General features: G+C 42.8%; 1 protein-coding gene across 2 annotated transcripts; it reads right to left on the bottom strand.

The window, feature by feature from the left end:
* LOC136747693 (otoancorin) lies at nucleotides 1-24,779 on the bottom strand. Of its 2 annotated transcripts, none has more exons than XM_066700794.1 (25): nucleotides 24,654-24,779; nucleotides 19,959-20,068; nucleotides 18,577-18,608; nucleotides 17,699-17,862; nucleotides 16,152-16,270; nucleotides 15,767-15,864; nucleotides 14,993-15,126; nucleotides 14,536-14,644; nucleotides 13,931-14,131; nucleotides 13,478-13,645; nucleotides 13,060-13,209; nucleotides 12,545-12,600; nucleotides 12,283-12,388; nucleotides 12,047-12,159; nucleotides 11,527-11,668; nucleotides 11,093-11,289; nucleotides 9,129-9,225; nucleotides 8,202-8,370; nucleotides 5,852-6,033; nucleotides 4,098-4,241; nucleotides 3,545-3,699; nucleotides 3,069-3,205; nucleotides 2,819-2,916; nucleotides 2,342-2,483; nucleotides 1-1,465 (listed from the first exon to the last, which is right to left on the bottom strand). In XM_066700794.1, the coding sequence occupies exons 2-25, from the start codon at nucleotides 20,017-20,019 to the stop codon at nucleotides 1,395-1,397; spliced, it is 3,045 nt and encodes a 1,014-aa protein (XP_066556891.1). In that variant the 5' UTR covers nucleotides 20,020-20,068; nucleotides 24,654-24,779; the 3' UTR covers nucleotides 1-1,394. The 2 variants fall into 2 exon arrangements, with proteins under 2 accessions (XP_066556891.1, XP_066556892.1); XM_066700795.1 differs by having other exon boundaries at nucleotides 9,129-9,222.
* Nucleotides 24,780-25,357: the final 578 nt, after the last annotated feature.

Here is a 25,357-nt window from a genome sequence, read left to right as displayed (position 1 = left end):
TTGTTTTCTAGATTCATATTTATTTTGTCATCGAACAGGCTAGGTTTTCAATTCCTTATTGAAAGAAAAGAGATCGATACATTCCCCAACAATTACCAACGAAGCCCACGTGTCAGACGTTGACTTCTTCACGCTCGAACATCCATCTCTGCGCTATCGATTGCGGCGCACTGGGACGTGGCGCAGAATTTGGAAAACTCTCAACATGTGTGAGTTCGTCACATCACACACCTGCCAACACCAGTAGCGCTGCAGCCCCCAACCAGGTGTGCTGTCAGCGAAGCCCGGGGTTTGGGGATAGTGTGACACGTATCGCACGTGCGCATTATTCAAATACATCACATCCTTTCAATCTAAAATCTAAAGTTTTAAATTTTTCTTCCCCTTTTCTTATCTGGTTACAGTAGTTCTGAGTGAAAAAGGAATTAAAACTTGAATTAGAGTACGTATAAGCATTTCAGTACAACACGTGTGCCTGGACCATGGGGTTCAGATAATCACGTAGCTCTAATATGGCAGTCCTTCACACTGTGGAGGAGCCCCGGCACCTCAGGGGTCTTCTCCTACCCCGTCATGTATAGCCTAGCATGCCCCCTATGGGAAAAATGAGGCACTCTCTTGATGTGAATTTCACCGAGATGAAAGTCGTGACACAGACATGCCCAGTGGTCGTACACACCATTAATTGTCTTTTGTCCAAGGTGCCGACTCGCAGCATCAAGTACTGTTCGGCAGAGGAGCAACAACGTGAAAGTGAAAGAGCTGGAGATGACGGATAATGACCCTTTTTAAAATCACACATCATAGAAGGTGTACATGAATGAACTTGGATTAATAAATAGAGATTCAAATAAACATTTGACAACTTCACAGGTATTCCACTACTGCATCTCCTCTACATCATTTAAATATCCACACATATAAATGCCCTGAGCTGAAGCTTGCCCCTGCTGGTTTGATTACATTTCTCTATAAATATCTAACAATTTAAGACCATATCTGTGTTTCAATATTAAAGTAGAGAGATTAAGTGAAAAAAATTGTGCTTAAATCTCTAAAGATACCTTAAACTTTCCTATTCATGAGAAATTTAAATCCAGTCCCCTAACCCTGCCAAAACCAGAAAAAGACAATTATAATTGAACACAAACTGTTTTACACCTTCTTTTTCCCTTCTGTAAATGTAATCTTTAAAATAAAGTATAATCTGTATAATATGAGATTTATATAATGGAAAATCTTGATTGCTGAATTTGCTAACTACCCACCCCACTGATTTGTCCAGCATAATTTAAGATAAATACAAGCATGGATCAATGATATCCACAGCAGGCTGAGCGATAGATATGATTGCGGAGGGTGTCTCACAGTCGCCCAGAGCCGGACTGCGCTCTCTAGTGCAGGACGGCCAGCAGGACCAGGGACAGACACAGAGACAGGCTCAAGTTGTTGATAATGGCAGAGTCTAGAAAGAGATGAAAACAAAGCATCGTTTAACTTTTTTATATAATCCTCTTTCTCCATCTCTCTCCCTCTTTCTGTTGCTGAAGAAACTCTTAAGATTTGCATGCTAGTCAAAGACGGTCTGGCGCGTACGTTACTGTGCTTCACTGTCATGGTCAAAGTATCAGAAGATTGTGTCTATTATTAACAACCACGGAAGCAGAAGAAAAATATATAATGTGACAGTACAAGGTAATGAAACTGAAAAACACAGTAGCTGACAAGGAATAGCTGCGTGGGTTTATGTCCAAGTTCAAGATGAGAGGTGTTACAAAAACAGATGGAGAGAGTAAAGATAACATTTCAAAATTCAAACATTCACTGGAAAAAAAGCAAACTGGTATTTTTTTAGCAGGAGTCGCTGTCGTGGTTCATACTACCATGTGTGTGTCTGTCGTGAAGCCACTGTTTTAATTGAAGACAGAAAGTAATGGCCAGCTGCGATTACATGAACTCGATTTGAGCTGCTAATCTGCTAAACTGATCAGGCCCGGTTGCTTGCTTTTACATTTCCCGGTGTTCAGATTGTAAAATTGCTTTCTTTCTCGGTTGTGTTAAATAAACATAGGTGCAAACTTGGTAGCAGTACGTCTAGAAACAAACATCACACCGAGATAGCACTGCAGAACAGTACAGAACAAAGCGATGCATTGAAGAAAATATATTAAAGCTAGGTTGTCTATGTATAAAATCACTTGGTGGGCCCTATCAGGGGATGGTAAATCCGAATCCCACTCAAGAGTGACGTTATTCAGGCAAAGAGAACAGAGGTCCTAAGCAGTATTGTAAACCATGGATCCAGAGTTGAAGCCCAAGGCGCTCCTCCAGGGAGACTTACTGCTGGTGCTCTGGGTGGCCCTGGTGCCAGAGTTCTCATCCAAGGCCTGCAGTTTGCTGGCGTCCATCTTGCTCCGCTGCTCAGCGGAGACTGCGGCATAGTTTTCTGTGCCCAGGTTCCTCAGCTGATCCAGGGAGAGTTGCTGCGGGGGGGGGGACAAAGACGCACAGGGTTGAGGAAGGACAGTGCTCTTCCTGTGAGGAAGGCGTGGTTGTAGCAGCTGTAGTCCTAGTTGCAGGAGGGAAGCAGTAGGAGGGGAATGCAGTCGGGGCTGAAGCACTGGCTACAGTAGAGGTGGCGCCAGCGATTGCAATCAGAGGAGGAGGAGCAGCAGACCCTGTCCTACTTCCCTCCAACTTTGCAATGTTGTGTGAAATGTGGGTGTTTCGTGACATCTCTGAGTTGTCCAGAGCATTTGCTAGGAAATAAATGGTAGTAGTAGTAGTAGTAGTAGTAATTAAAAAGGTGTAAACTCACATTTAAGATTCCGCCTGGAATGAGGGAGACAGACTTTGGGGTCAAATATGACATCACGTTGTTTGGCAGGGTGCTGATCTCACTGGCGGTCAGAGCAGCTGGGGAAGGGGGAACATGCTTTAAATTGAACAGCCAGTTGTATGTTTTATATGTGATACACACACACTCAAACACAGGCACATATACAGGTGCATACAGTTAACATAATGGAAGGTGCTGCATGAGATGCAGCTGTTCCAGATGTGCTTACAGGTAATGGTGCCCAACTCCTGCAGTGTGTCCTCAGTCCAGGTGCTGGGATCCCCAAATGCCTCCTTCGCCTTGTCTTTCAGGGCCACCATCGTGTCTGTGGGGCACTGTAAGGTCCCGATGTTTTGAGCGGCAGTACTGAGAGAGAGAGAGAGAGAGAGAGAGAGAGAGAGAGAGAGAGAGAGAGAGAGAGAGCGACTGTGAGTGAGAAACGCATGCGTGTTTACTTGCTCCCTCACACACACGCGCACACAAGCAGTGCTAAAGTGCCAAACAAGAGAATAAGTCATTTTCCATTTACAATGTGTGCTCGACATGGTTACATGGCCGCAGAACAGCTTAATACCCCATACATCAAATATAATGGCTTCATAGCAAGCATATAGATGTCCACAGTGATGCTTTTCACACGACAGCTGAATGAGATGGTTCTGGTTTAACAGCTGAGCGCTGACCCCAGCGGCGGTGCTTTGTCACCTGAACGCCGTGGCGCTGATCTGTTTGACTTGGGCAGCACTGAACGCACACAGGAAGTAGCCCAGGCCCACGAGATCACTGCTGCCCAGGGACGGGATGGTGTTGTTTACCAGGAATTCACCCACAATGATTTGGGCCTTGGGCAAAATAGTTGTCTGCAATGAATAAAAAATGCATATAAATACAAATGTTTTAATCTGTCCGTCTGTCTGTATTTATTTATTGATTGATTTTCAGATCCCCTTCAGCTGCATTCTGAATCAACCCAGGCATCTTAAATACCAGACTGGAGATGATCATTTTATACATGTCCCTCCCCTCCACAAGATATCATATACAGACACTTTGTGGTGCCCCTTTTTATGCAATCTGTATCTGGGTCTTTTAACCCTTATGAAACGGTTATTTCAAATCATCAGTGTGGTGTGTGTATATATATATATATATATATATTTTTTTTTTATATACAGTAACTCCAATATGTTTTTGCATGCAACTTATTGGAGTTCCCGGGGTAAAACGCTGTGCACACGCAAACCTCAAGAGTACCTACATTCACCCAGTCGGCATACGGTCCGGACGCAGCTAGGGTATCGATATCCGGAGCGTCAAAGTATGATTTCACTTCTGGCTCGTTGAAAGCCACTACGATTCTCTTCAGATTGGCCAGCTGAGATTTGATTCCAGTGCCGAATGTCTGTAGGACAAACCAACAAACAAGCAAAAAACCCAGTTACAAAGAGAAAAACTAAAACGTTTCATACTGTAGTACCAAAGACACAGAATAAACACATTCCCTTCGTACAGCCAGGAGAATTCATAATTGTAAAATCTTTAGATGGATGAGAAGAAGGAGGACCCTCATTCTGAGGAAAATCCATTGGTCAGATCAGCATGATGCTCTGAGATTCATAGGAACAAAATGTGAAAACGTCAGAATAAATTGATCGTTAGGCTGACACGACTCCATTAAAGCCCTGCACGGGCCTCAAATCTAGGCCCCAGCCCGGCCCTAGTCCGACAGCTGATCACAATCTCGGCCCGAGTCCGACTGGAGCCCGTGTTTTTTTCCCCATTACACAGCCTATACTACTGTTGCAGCGATTCAAATAATTCAGTTTTGTTTTTAATGGCAAAGTAGTTATATTTATTTTCGTTTCTTAAGTTAATTTAGAAAAATGTTCGGAGCATTTTTTGTTTGTTAAAGTGACGACCAAGCAGCCAGCAGCCAACAGTGAGTTGATCACGTTTGATCAATTTAGCCTCTCAAATCAACACTTGACTTGCCCACAATAAAATCCATAGATATAAAACACTTCAACCATATCACACAATGTTAGTTTAAATGTTTATCACCACCACAGTAAAAAGGCATTTTTGACGAGCTGACCAGGCTGCTCTGCTGCTCGCAACGGTGTGCGGAAAAACGAGCGAACGGGCTGTACGATCTAAACGCATAAATAAAACACGCAGGTTATCTGACCTCAAAAATCAAGGCGTCACCACAGAACATGGCCATTCTGATTTCCAATAGTTTCCAACAGTAAGACTAATGAAAATAAATCAAATCAAACGAAAAACAAGACAACCTCCTAGTCTTAACATGGCTACAGCCAGAAGAAGAGTCTTTTACAGAGCATCGTGGAGAAAAAGCACAGCATCCACAGTGGAGGTTTCAGTCCAGTCCTGTTTCTTCTGTAACTCGGTGCTGCTGCTGCTGCCGCTGGCGGGGACACTGACACCGTGCGAGCCGGTCTGCACTGGCGCGGTAGCATGCTCTCCGTGGGAAACCTGTGTGCGTGTGTGTGCGTGAGCAGACTGTCATGCGTGTCAGTGTGATATGTTATAAAACATCTTTATATGTTTGTTTTACCATCATCAACTTCTCATTGTTTCTTTTCATTAATGTCTAAAATATAAAAAGGAGGAGGAGCCTAAAACAGGCCCGATGCCCGGCCCGCGTGTGAACTATGACGTGAAAATTGGCCCGAAGCCCCCCGGCCCGAGGGGTGTAAATAAGTCGGGGCCGGTCAGGCTTGGGTTGAAATGCAGGGCTCTAGACTCCATGTCCTTGGGGGGTGTATCACACCCTTGAACTGGGCTGGTGCATCAGTTTACACCAGGTGTTTTGTGTGAATCTTGCTGTGCTCTACAGCCGAGAACAGAGATCACAATCACAACAGGATTTCTATTAATTTATTTTTTATTTTTTTATTTTCACCGCCCTTTTGCTTGTTTGGGTAGGATCCACTTTTGCGAGAACGTTCTAGCCGTGGAAAAATAACCCCGTCGGCTCCTCGAGCTCACCTCCTGCGCCTTGTTCTTCAGGGCGGTCAGCTGGTCGAGGCTCAGTCCTGTCAGAGGTGCCAGGATGTCCATGGTGTTTGTGAAGGTGTCCGTGGACATGCAGCTCAGAGCGCTGGCAGAGAGGGAGGTGCTGGCGGCCCCCAGCGCTGTGATCTGGTCTATAGTTGGAACCACCGTACAGGCTAGAACACACAACACACAGTGTCACAGTGGGCTGGCAGGACTCTCACTAGGCCAGAACACACACAACAAAACATGTCTAACTAAAGAGGCAAATTAAATGTTTTTCCCGAGTGTGGGGGGGTGCGTTTCCAAAGGAACTGTGATCTAAACATTTACTGATAACTCTTGGGATGGGACAAATTATTAATTGATAACACAGCATACCAAGTCCAGTACAGTACAGTACTTCTTCTTAATAGAAGTATGCAAAAAAAATATAAAGAGGAAGAAAATGTTGTATAGCGCATACAAAAGGGATGGTGACGAAACTAAATACAAAGAATATGTTGAGCTGCAAAGAGATCTTAAGAAAGGGATCAGGAAAGCAAAGAGGGAAATAGAAAGAAACAGCTGTTGGAGCTAAGACCAATGCAAAGAGCTTTTTTCAATATTACAACAGCAAGCGGTCAATAAAGGAGGAGGTGAAACAGATAAAGGGCAAAAATTGAGGTTTTTACAAAAGAAAAAACAGATGACATGCCACAGGTTGACAACCAGTCCAGTCAAACCCTAAGAGAGATCAGGATAAATGAGGAGGAAGTACTAAAGGGACTAGCAGAATTAAAAACAAACCAATCACCTGGGCCAGATGGGATATTTCCACCAGTACTTAAACAAATGAGGGACATTATTTATAGGCCGCTAACTCAAATATTCCAAATGACACTTAGAACAGGGGATGCGCCAACTGACTGGAAGACAGCAAATGTCACACCAATCCACAAGAAAGGGGACAAATATGAGCCAGGAAATTACAGACCAATCAGTCTCACCTGCATCACCTGTAAAATGTTGGAAAAACATATTAGACAGAAAATAGGGGAGCATCTCAATGAAAACCATATTCTTGGAGATAGTCAACATGGGTTTAGATGAGGCAGATCATGGCTTACTAATTTATTAAAAAAATTTGAACATGCAACTGCAGCTGTAGATCATGTGAAAGCATATGATATGATATACTTAGATTTCGAAAAAGCTTTTGATAAGGTTCCGCACCAAAGACTGATCCTCAAATTGGAAGCTGTAGGCATTCAGGGTAATGTAAGTAGATGGATTATGAGCTGGTTGATGTCTAGGAAACAGAGGGTGTCGATTAGAGGAGTCGCTTCTAACTGGAGTGAGGTTGTTAGTGGAGTTCCACAGGGATCAGTACTAGGGCCTTTGCTTTTTCTAATCTATATTAATGATCTGGACTCTGGGATAGTTAGCAAACTTGTCAAATTTGCAGGTGATACTAAAATAGGTGGCTCAGCAGATACAATCTTGGCAGCACAGGCTATTCAGAGGGACTTCGATAATATTCAGTTGTGGGCCGACACCTGGCAGATGAATTTCAATGTGGACAAGTGCAAGGTATTACATGCAGGTAACAAAAATGTCCACTATAATTACACTATGGGAGGTACAGATCTAGATGAAGAAACGCATGAGAAAGACCTAGGAGTCTATGTGGACTCCTCACTTTCTCCATCCAAACAATGTGGGGAAGCAATAAAAAAGGCAAACAATGTTAAGGTATATTGTTAGAAGTGTAGAATTGAGAACAAGGGCAGTGATGTTCAGACTGTACAATGCACTAGTTAGAGCTCATCTGGATACTGTGTGCAGTTCTGGGCTCCACACTTCAAGAAAGATATCGCTGCTCTAGAGGCAGTTCAGCGGAGAGCAACCAGACTCATTCCAGGTCTGAAGGGAACGTCCTACTGAGAGACTGAGGAACTGAACCTTTTCACCCTGGAACAGAGGAGACGACGTGGGGACTTGATCCAAGTCTTCAAAATCATGAAAGGCATCGACCACATCAAACCAGAGGAGCTTTTCCAGATCAGCAGGGACACACGCACCCGGGGACACAAATGGAAATTGGGCTTCAAGGCATTCAAGACAGAAAACAGGAGACACTTCTTCACACAGAGAGTCATCACAATCTGGAATAAACTACCCAGCGATGTGGTTGAAGCTGAAAGTTTGGGAACATTTAAAAATAGACTGGATAGGATCCTTGGATCACTTAGATATTAATGAACACCAAACGAGCACGATGGGTCGAATGGCCTCCTCTCGTTTGTAAACTTTCCTATGTTCTTATGTTCTTATGTTCTTATTCTAACTGATCGGCCCTTACTGTCCCTCCTCCTCCGGGCGCTGGTTGGCAGTGTGGTGTTGAGGATGATGCTGGCCAGGATCTCCCTCATGGCGGACACGTCCGGGGTGAAGTCCAGATCACCGGGCACGAACCCCTGTGGGCTCTTCAGAGTGGACAGGATGTCTGAGAGTGCAGTCTTCACCGCCATCTGACAGAAAACACAGAGCCGTCAAACCCTCCTGAGGAGCAACATGGGATACAGTTCGTTTTTCTCTCTCCAAGTCACAAATCAACTCCTCCAGCTCATTTTCCAGAACCGCTGCAGTGACAAATGTACATATTTGGCAAAAGACCTTTAAAAGCAGTCTTTCGTGCGGAGAACGAGCCGCTCTCACGGAATAGCCTGTACTTAACATTTATGGTCTGAACAAAGGAAGATTTGACCCTGGTGTCGAGTCAACTGCATTCCTGGTGTTCACACAACAACAACATAGATATATGTATATCTAAATCGATATTTCTGCCCTTCATGGTCTCCTGCAGAGTTTCGCCTTTTAGCTTTTTTTCCCCCAATTATTTTCCCAACAACAAGGGAAACCTTGTCTAAATGCCGCCTCAAGGTGCAGTGTTTTCAGAGCATGTGTGCAGAGTGCGTCTTTGAAGCCTCATGCAATCTTGGCACACGCACTAGCCCTCACCAATCACCCCCCAAACATCTGTTTTTTTTTTTAAATGTCAAATGCGTGAAGATCAGTGGTTGCCATGCTGATGATTGAAATTTTAAATCCAAGAGAAAAAGACTGAAGAGAGAGAGTGCGTTCCGATTGTCTGATCCTGTGAATTCATTTATCTGAAGGCCGTTTTTTAATATATACCTATTACACTGGTATATTAGGTCCACCTTTTCAAGTGTTCTTCTGAGTCCCAATCTATCCGTTTCCTTCATGGCGCATAAGAGATCCTTACTGTTTTATTGATCTTTCCCAGGTCGTTTCTCTCGAGCACTGACAGCAGGAGTTGCAGTTCATTCACAACATCAGTTGTCCAGGCAGAGACATCACTGCTACCATCCGGGAGGGGAGAGGGGAAAATAAACACACACATAAATGCATGGAAATTAATTAGAGTTCAGAGTTTCAATGGGGATTAATTTCAAAGCGCGAATGTCAAGCCTCTGAGAAATACAGCATTTGGCTCCACTCCATGTTGCAACAGCTGTTCTGAGAAACATTGTCATTTCACATATTTAACAATGAAAATGTTTTTCACTCTCCCTCTCCCCCTCTCGGCTGAAGCCTTTCAATTAGCAAGACAGGAGGTCTAACTAACGCAACCAGTTGTACACTCTCTCTCTCTCACACACACACATTGTACACCGATCAGCCATAACATTATGACCACTAACAGGTGAAGTGAATAACACTGATAATCTCGATATCATGACACCTGTCAGTGGGTGGGATATATTAGGCAGCAAGTGAACATTTTGTCCTCAAAGTTGATGTGTTAGAAGCAGGAAAAATGGCTTTTGACTTTGACAAGGGCCAAATTGTGATGGCTAGACGACTGGGTCAGAGCATCTCCAAAACTGCAGCTCTTGTGGGGTGTTCCCGGTCTGCAGTGGTCAGTACCTATCAAAAGTGGTCCAAGGAAGGAAAAGCGGTGAACCGGCGACAGGGTCATGGGTGGCCAAGGCTCACTGATGCATGTGGGGAGCGAAGGCTGGCCTGTGTGGTCCGATCCAACAGACGAGTTACTGTAGCTCAAATTGCTGAAAAAGTTAATGCTGGTTCTGATAGAAAGGTGTCAGAACACACAGTGTGTCGCAGTTCGTTGCGTATGGGGCTGCGTAGCCGCAGACCAGTCAGGCTGCCCATGCTGACCCGTCCACTGCCGAAAGCGCCTACAATGGGCACGTGAGCATCAGAACTGGACCACGGAGCAATGGAATAAGGTGGCCTGGTCTGATGAATCACGAGTTCAGGGTGTTGGCCTCCAAATTCCCCAGATCTCAATCCAATCGAGCATCTGTGGGATGTGCTGGACAAACAAGTCCGATCCATGGAGGCCCCACCTCGCAACTTACAGGACTTAAAGCATGTGCTGCTAACGTCTTGGTGCCAGATACCACAGCACACCTTCAGAGGTCTAGTGGAGTCCATGCCTCGATGGGTCAGGGCTGTTTTGGCTGCAAAAGGGGGACCTACACAATATTAGGCAGGTGGTCATAATGTTATGGCTGATTGGTGTATATACCTATAGTATGATTAGCAGTGTGGTGAGAGATGACAGGATTTGCAGTTTCAACAGCTATAGTAAAACACAGTGGGGTAGAGCTCGATGCTCTGTGAAAAACGACACGGCTACAGGTACACTCGGGCCCATCCGTACTCTTCTAGGACTGCTGGTTTGATGGGTGTGCTTGGACTAGGAACTTGCCAATGGGGAAATAATTACTGGGACCAATTCAAGTATTGGGTAGTTTAAATGCGGGTTTTTTAGAGAAACAGGAAGTCTCTGGGGCCGATGTACCACATGATGGATCCCCTTCCTCTTTCCTGTGTCCGCATGGCAGACTGGGTTGAATATTTCATCATCTCTCAGGAAAGCAGCAACGAGAGATGTGTGGAATTCAACAGCAGCTTTCGTAAATTAGGAAAATCCCACAATGCATCTCATTACCAGCTGTGCTTTTACTTTTTCTTTCAATGTAATTGGCATGTACACTCATCTACTGCAGTTACATTTAGTTTGTGTTTTTGCACAAGACAAGACCATGTGTATCTGTAGCTCTGTGAGTGGCTGTGTAAGTCATCCCTAAAAGCAGATGCTTGCAGTGATCTATAATTATTTGCCGATGCTATCAGTTGTGAAGAGACGCCGGTGTGAAAACAGCACTCTCTCAATAATGTAAGCTGCCAGGACCCTACCCGTATGTGCTCTTAATCTTGGCTGCAATGCTCTGCTTCACTCCTCCCTTGAAATTGCCGCACGCATTCAGCTGTTGGACGGCCGCCTTGAAGACGGTGTTGGTCAGACTGTTGATGTCAGCTGCCTTGAAGTAGCAGACGACTGTCCCGAGTTTCGCAAGCTGGTCGAGCGTGATGGCCGAGGTGTCAGAAATGTTCTGGAATTAAACAAATCGGTAAACTCACGGTCATTCCACATCCATATCCATCACATTCAATCAAGCCCCTCAGTAACGGCAAGAACCAAACACCACCACCCTTAAAAAAAAATCATGGAATTGGACCCCCAACGCGCCTGCTAGGGGGTGGAACAAAAACTGGCCCTGTAGTCCAGAGAAGGACAGAAGCAAAACTGGTGCTGAGACATACATCTGACGAGGGAAACGCAGTCTCACCCAGCAGGTCTTGATGAAGTTAAGGACCTCATTTCGCCGTCCCGAACTGAGGGGCAGAAGCTGAGGGTCTGCCTTGGTTAAGACGGCCACCAAAGATGAGCAGTCGACGGAGCCGTTCACCTTCATCAGGTCCGGGAGAACCCTGTGACCCCAGAGCCGGCCAGCCAGTGGGGTTGGTTAATAGAGAGAGGGAGGAAGTGCACATGGGCAGCAAATTAACATGACGCATGGTGCTAAAGCCCCTCCTTGAAAGTGCCATCAAAATTAAAGACATTCAAGTCCACCAATTCACCCCCATCCTCCTCCACCGACATTCCACCTTGTCTAATAAAAACCATCAAATTTAAGAGAAGTAGATGTCCAGAATCATCAATACAGAGATGTCTTCAGGTCTTTCTTAATTGATAGATGTCTACAGATCATAACTGGTTAGTAAAGCACAGGGTCACATGTACAGTAAAGAGAGGTTTTCCAAAGGGGCAAAGGATTTCCCAGTGAGTGAGGGCAGAGGGTGACTTACGGTGAGAACAGAAGAAAACTGGGAGGAATCTGGCTAATGTCATCATTGGTCAAATTGGCAAAAGGCTTGATTGCCCACAAGCCATCAAAGTAGGCTTTACTTCCACAGCGGATCTGCAATGGTTAAAAGAGATGCCAACAGGGGTTAAGGGGGAACCTATCTGGGGAGATGTATTTGAATGTATTAATATACGTGTCTTTTGTGAATAGTGCTTTCATGGCACATCATTCGTATACCTGATCACGGGTGAAGTTGCTGTTTTGTGCCAGGGTCCTCAGGTTTTCCATGGACAGGTTCTTGATGATACCGCAGGTTAAACCAGTCACAGCTGTGGTCAATTTGCTTTAACAGAAGAACACAGAGCAAATGGGTTAAACTGTAATTTAAGATGATTGATTTCTCACTGAAATAGAATCGTAAACGTTGTCTCCCGTCATGGGCTCGGACTCCAAGACAATTAAACAGTGGTAAGTGCCCGTTAGATACATGTGCACTTACTTGAAATCCTCCTTAGTCTTTAGATTCTTCCATATTTTCTTAACGATGATCAGTGCCTGAAATGTAAAAGGAAATATTCCAAACCAGAGGGGGTCAGTCCAGTTATTGTTAATGGTGGCAAGTCCAATACGATACGATACAAATTCGTCATTTCATAGTACAATGAGACTGTGTTGTTTGAAGGAAATGGTACATGCCAGTTTATTACATAACACCCTTACGTGCATTAAAGTAAAGAGAAACCAGCCAAAATATAAATATACAAATATGTGTGAATATATATATAGGGGGATACCAGCCAATGCAAATCCTATTGATGTTAACAGTTCCTGTTGTATTTTTATCATCCTATAATCTGCAAACCAAAGCACAAATTTACATTTCAGATATGAGGCAGACAAAAATATGATTCTTATTATAAATAGTATGATTATGATTTAACCAGTGAATCCTGCATTTCTGGATGTTTACTGTACTTTATTTATGTGTTTGTTTCGGAGGCTGACATCTCTTACCTGGCCTTTGTTCCATGGAAAGGACTTATTGAGGAAGTCCAGTGACAGCGAGGCGTTCGATGCCTTCTTCAGAGATGCGGCAGAAATCTCTGACACCAGACCTGGCGGGATATCCTTCAGGGTCTCGTCCATCGACTTGTTTCTCAATACCTTTACAGAATAAAAAATGGAAGAAAGTGTTGCAAGAGTACTGGCAGGAGGAGGGGATAATAATCGGTGCGGCGGTGTAAGGGAAAGGTGAAAGGCATGACTGAGCATTTGGTGATGTCGTACAGATTCTTGTCAAGCTCGCTGCAGCAGCACGTTAAGATTGAGAGACATTTGCATATTCCTAAATAGTAAAAAACCCTAAACATCAGCAAACAAAACAAAGGAAAGTGTAGAATGTAGTGAAATGTGTTTTTTGTTTCTGACGTACCTCTTGGATAATAGTTTTTTTCTGGACAGGGTTCATGTCATCTGTGGACTTCGAGACCTCCTTGTTCTTCATGGCCTCCAGGAGGTCATTGCTGTTCATTGTCTTCAGTTTTTTTACTTCAATTCCACTGGCCAGATATCCCAGACTCGACAGATTGCGGGCTGTCACCTGTTCATCAAAGCAATCGTACAATTAATCTTTTTGATGACCAGAACACTTTTTTATACACACATTTGGCGAGAATATATTATTCCTTTAGATTCCTTTTGTTTTCTAAATGTACTTCATGTACTGCAATGCAAAGTTAATAAAAAACACAAGGCTAACTGGAGACAACATAACAATACACTTAATCAAGCGTGATAATGAGACTGGATTTTAAGGGCTGTTTTATTGCATTTGGTCTAACACTGTGCATGTGGAGATGTTTCAGATGCTATGTGCTTCACATACCTCTCCCAGTTGATCCAGCAGAGCTTTCTTCTGAGAATCCTTCCATCCCGTGACATTCATCAGTGTGGGCAGAAGCTGCTTCACCTTGTCTTTGTCCATGTCCTTAAGCTGTGCAACACTCAGGCCCACAGCTGACTCGCCCATGTTCATCACATCATCGACAGTGATGTTTTTCTTGCCACTTATTAGCTTCTGGTACAGCTGTGAGAGGAGTGCAGAAGAAGGATTGGAGTCCAGGCTCCAGGCAGGTCTAAGAACTCTGGGCAGGGCGTGTATTTCAGGACTACACTGTCACCGGGAAATTGCCCTCATAGCAAAAGCAGAATAGAGAGTATGGAAAGGAGAGGACTGAAACAGATTTACTGGACTTGTTTTCTTGTCTCTCCAATTATTTATATTACAAATATAAAAACAAAAAAACAACAACAACATTTTATTCAATCAATGGCATGGGTGGGACTGTGCGGAGCAAGTGTTTAACTTCTGGTAAAAAGGTAAAGTTCATTTAACCCAAAAACCCTTTTCAAATAGAAACCGCTGTTTGGCCTGCACACAGAGAAAAGACTTTGCAATATTAAAACAGGGTGGTTGGACTGTGGGCATACGTCTTTCACGTTCCTTGTGCAGGTCTTCAGCTTGGCTACCAGAGCGAGGGTGTCCGCTGGCCTTATTTTGCTGGCAACTCTATCAAAGAAGCAGGTGAGCTGCCCGAGCCTGCGGAGAAATAAGGATGTTAATCTCTGCGCTTTGACGCAGTGCCCGGCTATTGTTGTGGTGTGTGTGACACAGAATTAACTTGGATGCATAAACAATCTAAACAAATACAAACGAACATGCGCACACACTAAAAATCAGCACTGAATTACTCATGATCTTTAGAAAAATAATGGAAAAAGAAGGGTAATACTTTAATATAAGTACATCTGTAATTATTGAGCCTTTTTAGACAGGTACAAGGGCGCTAAACAAATAAAATAATAATGTTGAGATCTACCGTCATGTGAGATGTGACTTATTACATGTTAGTAACCTACAAAAGTACCCAATTCCAGTCACGCTTACTTTGAAAACACAGTCTGGTTGGTTACGTCGATTCCACACGACTTGAACCCGTCCAGAAACAGCTCGGCCTGCCCACTGTTGAGATCGTAGAGCCGATCCCAGATATCCGTACCGTTCTTGAAAAGTTTGCAGAGCTGTGGAAAAGCAGCAACACAACAATAACCACTGTGAAGGCCTCTCCTTCTGTCATGGCATTACACACCCTTATTAATGCATGTTCATTTCTGTTTTGCCATCTGCTCAGGAGTTCGATTTGAGCACCAGAGACCAGGATATTCTCCCATTGAAGATCAGGATTACTGTAACCTGCCAAGGTTGCAGAGTGGAATTGCAGCAGTGACAGCCATGTGTGTGTGTTGGACACTGAGTGTACCATGACATGACATTGTTTTTCTTTCTCTTTACTCATTAGTGTTTGTATAGAAGTAGGCATCCCTTTGAACACCATTAATAAATAATGGAAATAGGAAACAGATTGGCAGATGATGATGAATTACACACAACTCTGTATGCATATAGTTTGTTTGGCTGTCAATACACAAGGCAGGATATAAAACATTTCCATTTATTATAGGATATATTTTAATGTGTGACCAATTAATGCCATCCTATTATGTCCAGTCTGTTATCTACGGTCTTTTCTGCATCTTGTCAGGCATTTAATAGAACCGGAGTATATTTTAAACTCTCCTCTTATGGATTTATTTGACCAAGTGCCTTCATTCATTCAAATCAACTTGTGGAAGGAGAAGCTGTAATGGAGTTGTGACTTACAGGGCTGTCTGTGTTTCCCACAATGCCCTCCAGTGTGGACTGGGGCGCCTGCAGAATAAAACGTCCCAGGACCTGAAGAACCTCAACTGTGATCCAACCTGGAAAAAACAAAATATACAAACGGAAAACAACCAGATTTAATCTACTTGACCCTGGAATATTGTGTGTGAGAGACCATGAACTTGGATATTCATGTTGCTGGATGTGAAAGTACAGAAAGTGATCTATTCTTGTGCCCTGTGGTTCTGGCTGCATTTGTTGACCGCAGGGCTCGAATCCCGAGCGGTGAACAATGACCTGCACATGCCCCCCCAACAGCACATTACAGTTTTCTTCAGTTCCCTCTTTCTGGTCTTGCTCGGACCTTGAGGATCCTTTTAATCACCTTTGGGCCCTGGAGGCTTCGTAGCATTCTGGGTCTGGGAAACTTGCTGCACCCAATTGTACAGAGCCTGCTTTGTCCCTGGGTTCAGTCCATCGTAGACCTTGTTGAGGGCGTTCAATCTGGAAGGAAGAGACACGGATTGAGTGGCACTCAGGCTCACTTCACTGGTTCACCCCCCTGCTGCACAAGCCAGGGGGCAGCTGACGGGCTTGTAAAGCTGCGGTACAGAATCACAGGCCTGCCTGCGCTGGGAACAATACATGGCTGTGCTTTGTGTCGTGAGTTCATGCTGTGTTGCACAGACGTCCTATTGTTAGTGTCACGAGAGGTGCCTTATCACCTTGTTTACATTTATTTGATATGTATGGTTTTCATTTATTTTATTTTGTTCACGTGTGTTTTAATTTCACTGATTGATTGACTTTTTTTGGAACTTCTGCATGAGTTTTCTTTTGCACCTAATGTGGCACACCTGCCTAATTAAGCAGGCAGCCTATCCCTAACCCACGGCACTGCTACCACCATCGGCTCCCACTCATGACTGATTACACTCCCGGCTATTTGAGACTGCCCTTGGACTAAGGAAAGCAGGGAGAAGGACACACGTCTGGAGAGTGCGGGAGCGGCAGGACACAGCGCTGGCGAGGCGCTCCGGAGACTGGACTCGGGCAGCTGGGAGGAGAGACGCGCAGTGAAGGGGTGAGAAAGGGACGTGCATAGGCATACTCTGGTTGCGGGGAGAAGGAGTGATTATCACGATAGTGGCTGCATTAATTCTGATTTCCCCCCCTTCTGTTTTCTCTTTCCCTTTTTTCCCCTACTGACTGTGCCACGGAGTAAAAGCTGCAGCTGCAGGAGGGGAGCGCTGCACCGTGGGATCTGCGCAGCCGGTTGGCAGTATAAAGTCGGAGACGGATTGACAACTTATGTTCTGCCACAGACGCCAATCGCTCTGAACTGTGAACTTTCGTTTATTCCTTTTATTTATAATTGTATGTACCGTAGTTTAGGGGGATTAGTTTTAGGCTTTTAGTAGGTTTTAGTTTACCAAGTGTATCGTTTTAGAGTTTATCACCCAGAGCATTAAAGGTGATTTTAGCAGTTATTAGTTTTAGAATATTTAATCCCCAACCCCCCCCTTTTATTTGTATACATCGACAGCAGACTTCGTGCCCTGCTAACCAGATCTGTTGCTGGATTGTATTTTAACAATAAATATCTGCTTATAGTGGAGTGTCCGTGGTGCATCTCTGATACCTGCCGAACCTGCACGGGGAAAGAAAAGGCTGATTGTGGGGTTCCCCTCCTCACTATAAATTAATTTGTGGTGGCATGGTCTAATTTGGTCCAGTGTGCAGTTTCACCCGTACTGCTGTGACATTAGCACCTCTGTAGATGCAACATGTTAATCTTGCTCCCAGAAAGTTGTTTTGGATAAAGATACCTTATAAATGTATAATATATCATTTTTTTTTTATGACGAAAAAATAAAACCCCAAAGTATCTGAATATGTATGTAGATCTTTATGTTGTTTGAGTTTACTTACAATGTAGCCAAAACGCCACGATCCACAGACGTGTGGAACGACGTCACGCAGGAAGCAGACAGCGCGGAGAGGGTCTGGGCGTTGTCTTTGAGGAACTGTGGGAAGGTCTGGGGGGAACTCAAGTTCGCGACCAGCTTGGTCTCCCACCCTGAACACTTGGCTGCCTGGGGAATGGATCGAGACCGTAGCATGAGTGTGGTTTCCACCAGCACCCGCTTCCAGTCACCCAGAGCAAGCAAATGTAAAATTATCACTTCAGCATTTCACTATTTGCTATTTAAATCGAAGAAGAGAATGCCAGACATTATTAATACATAGAGAGAGAAAATGACCATAAACAAACTGCATTTTGTACCTGTACCTCCTCTGCAGTAGAGAAGGCTTTTAATACCAGATTTCAATTGTACATACTTTTTTTTTTTTTTTTTAATTATAATCCACATCAAACTTGCACAGGGATAAAGATATTATTTTAATCTGAAACACTTTACATATACACTTTATTATCTGTAAGCAAACAGTGGCACAGCTAGGTCTGATTTAGAGAATTTGTCATAATATTGTATTGCATATAACCTACACTATCAGGAGAATTTAAAAGAAGGGATTTCAGTGATCGCTCCTATATTTTGGTTGGAAAAAACTTCAAACACCAGGCAAGAATGATAATGCTGATGAAATATTTCTGTTAGAAAGGGGTAATTAAGGCAATACATTAACTTTAAGCTATACGTCTTGCATTCACTGTATGAGCTGAATATTGTGAGTTTATTCCCAGTCTTCCCAGGAAACCTGTGTGGTGTCAGGGCTTCATGAGAATGGGGTCTGGGCGGCCAGTGTGCTTTTATTCATGCTGGAACAAGGACTGGGAGTCTTACCGGCACTGGTTTTTGAGGTCCTCCTGACACACCTGAGAATAGAGTGAAATGGCTCTGTAAGGTTCCTTGTCCAAAACAACCCCAACATACATAAGTGTGGCAATAATCCCATACATGCAGCTGGCTAATGCACACCAGTCCTGGACAAGATCTTTTTATAGCATACCAGGTATATAGATTCCCATTTGGGTAATGGCTCAATTTAATATTGAAGAGATATTCAATTGAAAATATTAACATTAAATTACTTGATGGTTAAAGTGCAATAGAATGGTAATGGAATATCTATCTATATCTGAAATGTTGTCAAGGTGGAAAAAACAATGGCTCAGCCATCTAAAGTGGAGATATCTACAACTGTTTGTAATTATGGGTTGGATATCTTTACTTTAGATGGCTGAGCGATTTTGTAATTTGCATTTTTTTCATTAGTTGAATGTTAATAGTTCATCAATTGAATATCTATTTAATATTAAATTGGCCATGTGATCTGAAGCGTTACCCTTGTGGTTATAATTAGAGCATAAAGACATAATTGTTTTGTCTTGCTTCCTTTTTTTTCTTCATAAGGAAAGAATGCAAATGTCATGCAAAGGCAGGTACATAAGGGAGCTGATTAAGATGTCCTGCTCCTCGTGTCGAGCAGTGAAATTAGGAGGCGTTTTGCATGAAGAATCGAAGATGGTTAAAGGTGATAAAAGAAATGTCTCTGGGGGCATTCAGATCAGTAATAATAATAAGACTGACTAACCGGCTAACTCTAATTAACAGACATACCCATTTGTAAATTAAATTAAAACATAACCACTTTTATTTAAATCTACACAGACCAGCATTGTCCTTCAGAGACCATTATGGCTATTTAGAATGGACTCAATTCAGTGTCCGCTTCTCTAATCTCTACCTGTCCCTTGATCTTCAGCTGCAATAGTTTCTTTGTCTAATCACAGGTGTGTGATGAAGCAGAAAAAAACGCTTAGTTGTAATGACGCGTTCCTCGAAGAGCAGCAAACAGCAAACTGTGTGCTTTGTGGGGATGGTGTTGTCAACCCACAGAACTTGCTTAATTGAATAGGGATATTGTGTCTGAAGATGAAATTTAGGGGAATTCATTACATGTTCCCATGACAAAAGGGACTTAAACAAAGTATAGCCTATTATTGTTTGGACGTTGAGCCAACAAAACCATTAAAAACAGGCAAACAAACAAACATCCTTTTGCTGTAGATATTAAAGCCATCTGGGCTGGTCCCTGGTCTTCCTCCAGACCAGTGTTGCACGCATCTATAACTGTCCCTCTCCGGCCATCCCCTGTGTACGGTCAGCCTCCCACTCTGCCCTGCTCGGAGCACAACTAGAATCAAATGAGAAGATTGACTTACTGAGGGAGGGGGTCCCCAGGGACATGAGGAGCAGTGAGAGTAGTATCTGCGATTTCGCCATCTCTGAAAGGATAAACTGCCTGGCAGCTCAGATCAGTGCGGCCCGAGTTCTGCAGAAGGAAACAAGAACAGGGATATGAATCCATATCTTTGCATAAGGGGCACACAGAAAGTGGAAGGGGAAAGGTTGTTTTACTTCACATAGTCGTCATTGTCTTGTGGAGATTTAAATAAAAAAATAAAATTTGCATCTTCTCTCCAGTTTGATTTCCATTAACTTACATGACACAAAAAGTGCCAAGGAACAGCACAAGAAAGCAAGGTGAACAGCTCCTTTTCTCCCCCGTCTAGCATAATGCAACCTGTTTTTCCTATACAGATGAAATACACCCAGCAGACAGAAACCTGTGGTGTCTTTGTGATTGTTCCCATCTTTGCTTTTCTCTGCGTGAGAAGCTCACCTGGTGCTTTTCAGCTGTTTTAGCTCTGGACTGAATTGTAGGAATTGCACAGCTTTTTGGTCCATTGCAAAATGCTGTCTGTATTTTCTGAGATAACATTGTAAAATACTGGGTGCAGGATCAGACAATCTGTTAAATATCGCAGAAAAACACCCAGAGATGCGTAATGCATGTTGATTGGAAGATCACAAAGCACAAAATGCATATGTTGCTACAGTGTACAGCTGCTGTAAAAAATTGAAAAACACCACAATACCACTTTAAAATAATAGGCTTTCCAGACAGAAATCCCAATGAGATCAGTCTTCTGAGTGTCTTTGGAGGCTCACAAGCAGACATTACTGGAACTGTCAGTCATTTGTCTCTGGAGGAAAAACCTTTGAACAACCTTGTCGACACTTGAGCAAACGTGAGGAATTTCAAGAAAGGCTGTGAAAACTGAGACAGTGATTACAATAATTTAAAATTGAGGGTGAATAAACACATACATACAAAATAGTTATTAATTATTATTTTTAAAAATGTATTTACATATTTGTATTTGTTCCTGCTGACAGCGGGCCTGGGAGAAAGACAGCTGAAATATTTTCAGCTATTTTCAAATATGTCACTCCAGCAAAGTGTCAAGCCTGATAGTAACTCAATTATCATTCACAGCATTGACACCTGCTGCTGTGAAGAAAACAGTTTCCATATTTTTAATTCTACATGACCAGAAAAACACTTGAACATTTTCAAATATAATTAACTTTGTGATAAAAATAAAATTATAATATATATATATATATATATATATATATATATATATATATATATATATATATATATATATATATATATATATATATATAACTATTGCAATCACAGTTTCAACATCACAATAATTATACTGGTCCCTCAGATGTATCTGACGACTCCTGCAGCAGCTCACACGACCCTGTCAGCGCAGGGAATGTTGTGCTAAAACAGCTGAAAAGCTGTCTGTCTCAGGATCCCATGAATCATGTTCAGAGATGCACTTTCGCAGGGAAGGCATAGTAACCAGGCGGCGGAAACCACAACATGAACGCACTTCCCTGGGAAACTGGGGGCTTGTTAGCCGATGTTAAGTAAACAAATACCTGCTTTCATGTACAAATCCCACCATGAAAAGAAAAATGAAATCAATGAAAGTCAAGGACTGGCATGAAAGGAGTTGCGTTAGTGATGTCAAAACTTACACCCAGCAATTGTCTAGTGATACTTGAAACCATCCATTAGTCGAGGCAATTATGAAACTGTGTTTACTAAGACTGTGTGAGTCAGTGAAGCCTAATTATCTGTGTTTGACTGGATTACCTGGAAATTGGGGCTGTTTTAACCTCATGGCAAAAAGACAGCACGGTTAGACCTCAAACACACAATTGTACATCAGTTGGTTTCTACCCCATTTTCAATCTGACCCCAACCCTGGCCAACCCCAAAATGTCAAGCTAGACCCCCTAAAATCTGCACCGGATTCTGTGAAGTTCATAGAAAAGCAGCCCAGACTTTAATGAATGTCTAAGTCCACTGGGAACTGTAGCGTTAACCCAGACCAACATGTAACACTAACTCGAGAGCTGGCACTTTACTTTGGCACTTTACTCAAAATAATCCCATCTAAACCACCTGAATGTAACTCCTAGACTATTCCTTTCTTCCGTGTCTCTAATTAAAACCCAGCTTGGTCATGTTTTGTAATTTTGGATGTTTTGGGGGATTTTGGAAAAGACACACATGAGAAAAACATAATATGAATAAAATAATCAGGAAAAGGCCAGTTTTAATTTTAAGTTTACAATTTGGGGAAGCAGGTGGCAGGTGTTTGTCTGCTGTGCAAAGTGCTACGGGAAGCAGGTGCGTTTTCAATGTTTGATTTGTTTTCTTTTCATGATGAAAATTAATGTAACCTTAAACTCTATTGTTCAAATATAAAAATCCTAAATATGTGTCACAATTCCTCTGAGAGACACATTTTAGGATCCGTGCTAGAAAATGTAATTTGCTGGCTATCAAAAAATCGTCAATATGCACAAATATTCAATACCCGAATCCCCATCTCAAGGACGATGCTGCACCCGCTAAAACAGGTTCTGTGTGTTTGATATGCAGCCGCTCCGGGCACTACAAGGGGGACACTCTTCTGTTACAGTTTATCTCAATTGCTTTGGCACAATCGTCGAATGACTATCAAACTTTGTCAAACAGTGTATGAAATACTCCACACCATTAGGTCATTTGCTCACATGACTGTAGTCATTTCTCATTGCTTTCACACAAAATGCATTGAGACAGCCTTGCTGATCAAAATAGTTTACATTCATTTTCTGTTGAATGATATTACTCTTACATGCAATTATCCACATGTTCATTGTGTAAATCCTTACATGCTAAATAGAACAACCAGCAGTCACAATAACCTGTCAAACATATATTAGATAAAGAGCACTTATGTGGTATTGTAATAGTTGTCAGATGGATTGAGTTAGGCTAGATGGGGAAATATTACATTTTGCAGCCAATTGCATATGCTGTCAAATTTAGCTTACAGGTGCAACTCATAACCTATCAGCTTTCACACATTTATTCTGCAAGACTGAATTGTACAATTGTGGAATATGGAACAGGCAGGGCACAGACGGGGGCAAGAGCCTGCTGCTGCAAGAGGAAGGGCATTCGAGTGTGTGGTGTGGTGAGCGGGAGAGGAAGAGCCAGAGGACGAGGAAAATGTTGCCAACTTATGTTATCGTTTGGGACAAAGTAGGTTGTCTCATGACCCAAGAGACTGATGAACTTTCAGCATATTTTCATTTTTCTTTTACATATACTGTAGTTCCTAATGTACATAATTGTGCTGTTGTATTTGTCTGTTCTGTGCGTTAAAAGCTTTTTATGTTCTGTTTGCTGTAAATGTAGCTACATACAGTATTGAGAAATGTATAAATACATGTTTTGATGAAATTACAGTGTGTGCCATGACTTTCTGACAGCAATACTATTCAGTTGGCTACATACAAAATGTTAGTAATTTGACAGTATTTTATAGTGGGCAACTATCACACTTTCAGAGTAAGCTGTCATTTGACAATATGTCTTGGCGTAGGCAATGATAAAGGAACCTTTTGTTCTGGTGACACAGATTTATTAATTGATGGATTTATTTACATTTGAAACATGAGTTAATAATTATGATTGAGTTATCGCCTTTTGCAGGTGAAGTAGAGTATTGCGCTGAATGTACCACGTGATGTGAGGATTGTACTTAGAGTTTTGAGAATGTTAAGTTTGTTTCACAAAATGTGCCAAATCGATTGAGAAAACTTGTACAGACTTGAAGGAGAATTGCTGAAATACTCCGACCACACATACTTCTCCACATACCTTGTTTATACAAGTCTAACGGTAACACTTTTAAGGACAACAGTTACAAAATGTCATCACGTAAACTAGCACTAACATGGATTTACACGGCCCAGTGGTTTGTGAGCTGGTCTGAAATCTGAATCATTTATTTAACTAAAACATTATGTTGATGCTTTGTGTTGTGTTTAAGTTTAAGTTGAATTTGAAGTTTAACGCAGGGGACTGGTTCCTGCACAACTGGTTTTCATGAGCAAACATTTGAACAAAATCAGAGCTGAGATTGAATTGACAATGAAAGAATTACACCCAATTACTTCCTTTTATTACCTATTTACTTCAAAGTGCAAATCAAGCTTTTCGGAGGCAGTTATTAGCATGAAGGATTGTGAACCTGGTCCCATCGAACAGGAATAATGAAACATCGTTGCCTTTTTCTGATTCACCTCACGAATATATCCAGTGCTGTATGTGCATATTTGTCTGAATGTATTCACTGACTCCTGCGTACATCTGATCCAGGCTCTCAGGTTCACAACTGAGAACAGCAGAAATAACAACTTCACACAAACATGTCAGGACTGAGCTGCTCTCTGAAAACGGCCCCAGATGCATTTACCTGTTAACAGACCCCCCACCCCCATCCCCTGCTTCTAGGCACCTGACTTATCCAGTTTGCCTTGAACTTCACTCAATACCCGAGCAGCGCGTAGAGCACTGGACCACGCTGTGACACGGCCCTTCTCTCCAGTCTATCCAGTCTGTACATCGGGTCACTGAGGTGCACCACTCCCATGTCACCGCAGAACCCCACCGCTCCTGCCTGAATAAAGTGTCTGAATTGTGGCCTTACCTTTGCTCTGTCCAGAAAAGCCCCTGCAGCGGTCCTGGCAGCTGAGAGATGTGTCTGTGTCTGTCTAACCCGAGGGAGGGTGTGTGCTTTAACCACCGCCAGGTCGTCACGTCACGCAGCTCTCCGCACGGCAGGTCCCCTATTATCTGTGATGCAATCTCTCCTGGCCTTACCTTACATGGCCTCGCTCTCCCTGCCTTTATTTCCATACACCTTGCAGGCCCGAGGATCGAGGATCTTCTCTTTTTTTCCTTTCTGTGGGGTTTCATCCTTATGCAAACAATGATGTGTTTCAGATTTGCCTGGAGGGATGGGTGTTGGCCTCAGTCTCAGTCATGGGAATCAGTCCTCTCTCTCCTCTTCAGGAATTTGTGATTTGTAAGAAGTATCTATTTTTAATATTTCTTGTGGGTGCCTCACCAGGTAACAGGTAACAGACCAGTGCAGCCCCCCAAGAAAGCGTAGAATAAGAAAAGGGGATTTCCAGCCAACAGGAATTACATCAGGACTGTAACCAGAGCCCGAAATGATTTGTTTGTTTGCATCTTAATTATAGCCTTTAAAACCACACTATATCACTAGCTATGTAATTTACCTGAATCAAAATGCACTCATCTTTCACACTTGCGAGTTTTAACAATAAAAGTACATAGATTAGTGTAATTAAAATATAGGGAGAAATGTGAAGTTCCCTTCTGTCTTTA

The sequence above is a fragment of the Amia ocellicauda genome, chromosome 4 (assembly GCF_036373705.1).
Source record: "Amia ocellicauda isolate fAmiCal2 chromosome 4, fAmiCal2.hap1, whole genome shotgun sequence".
Taxonomy (NCBI): Eukaryota; Metazoa; Chordata; class Actinopteri; order Amiiformes; family Amiidae; genus Amia; species Amia ocellicauda.
This window is presented reverse-complemented; position numbering and strand designations above follow the sequence as displayed.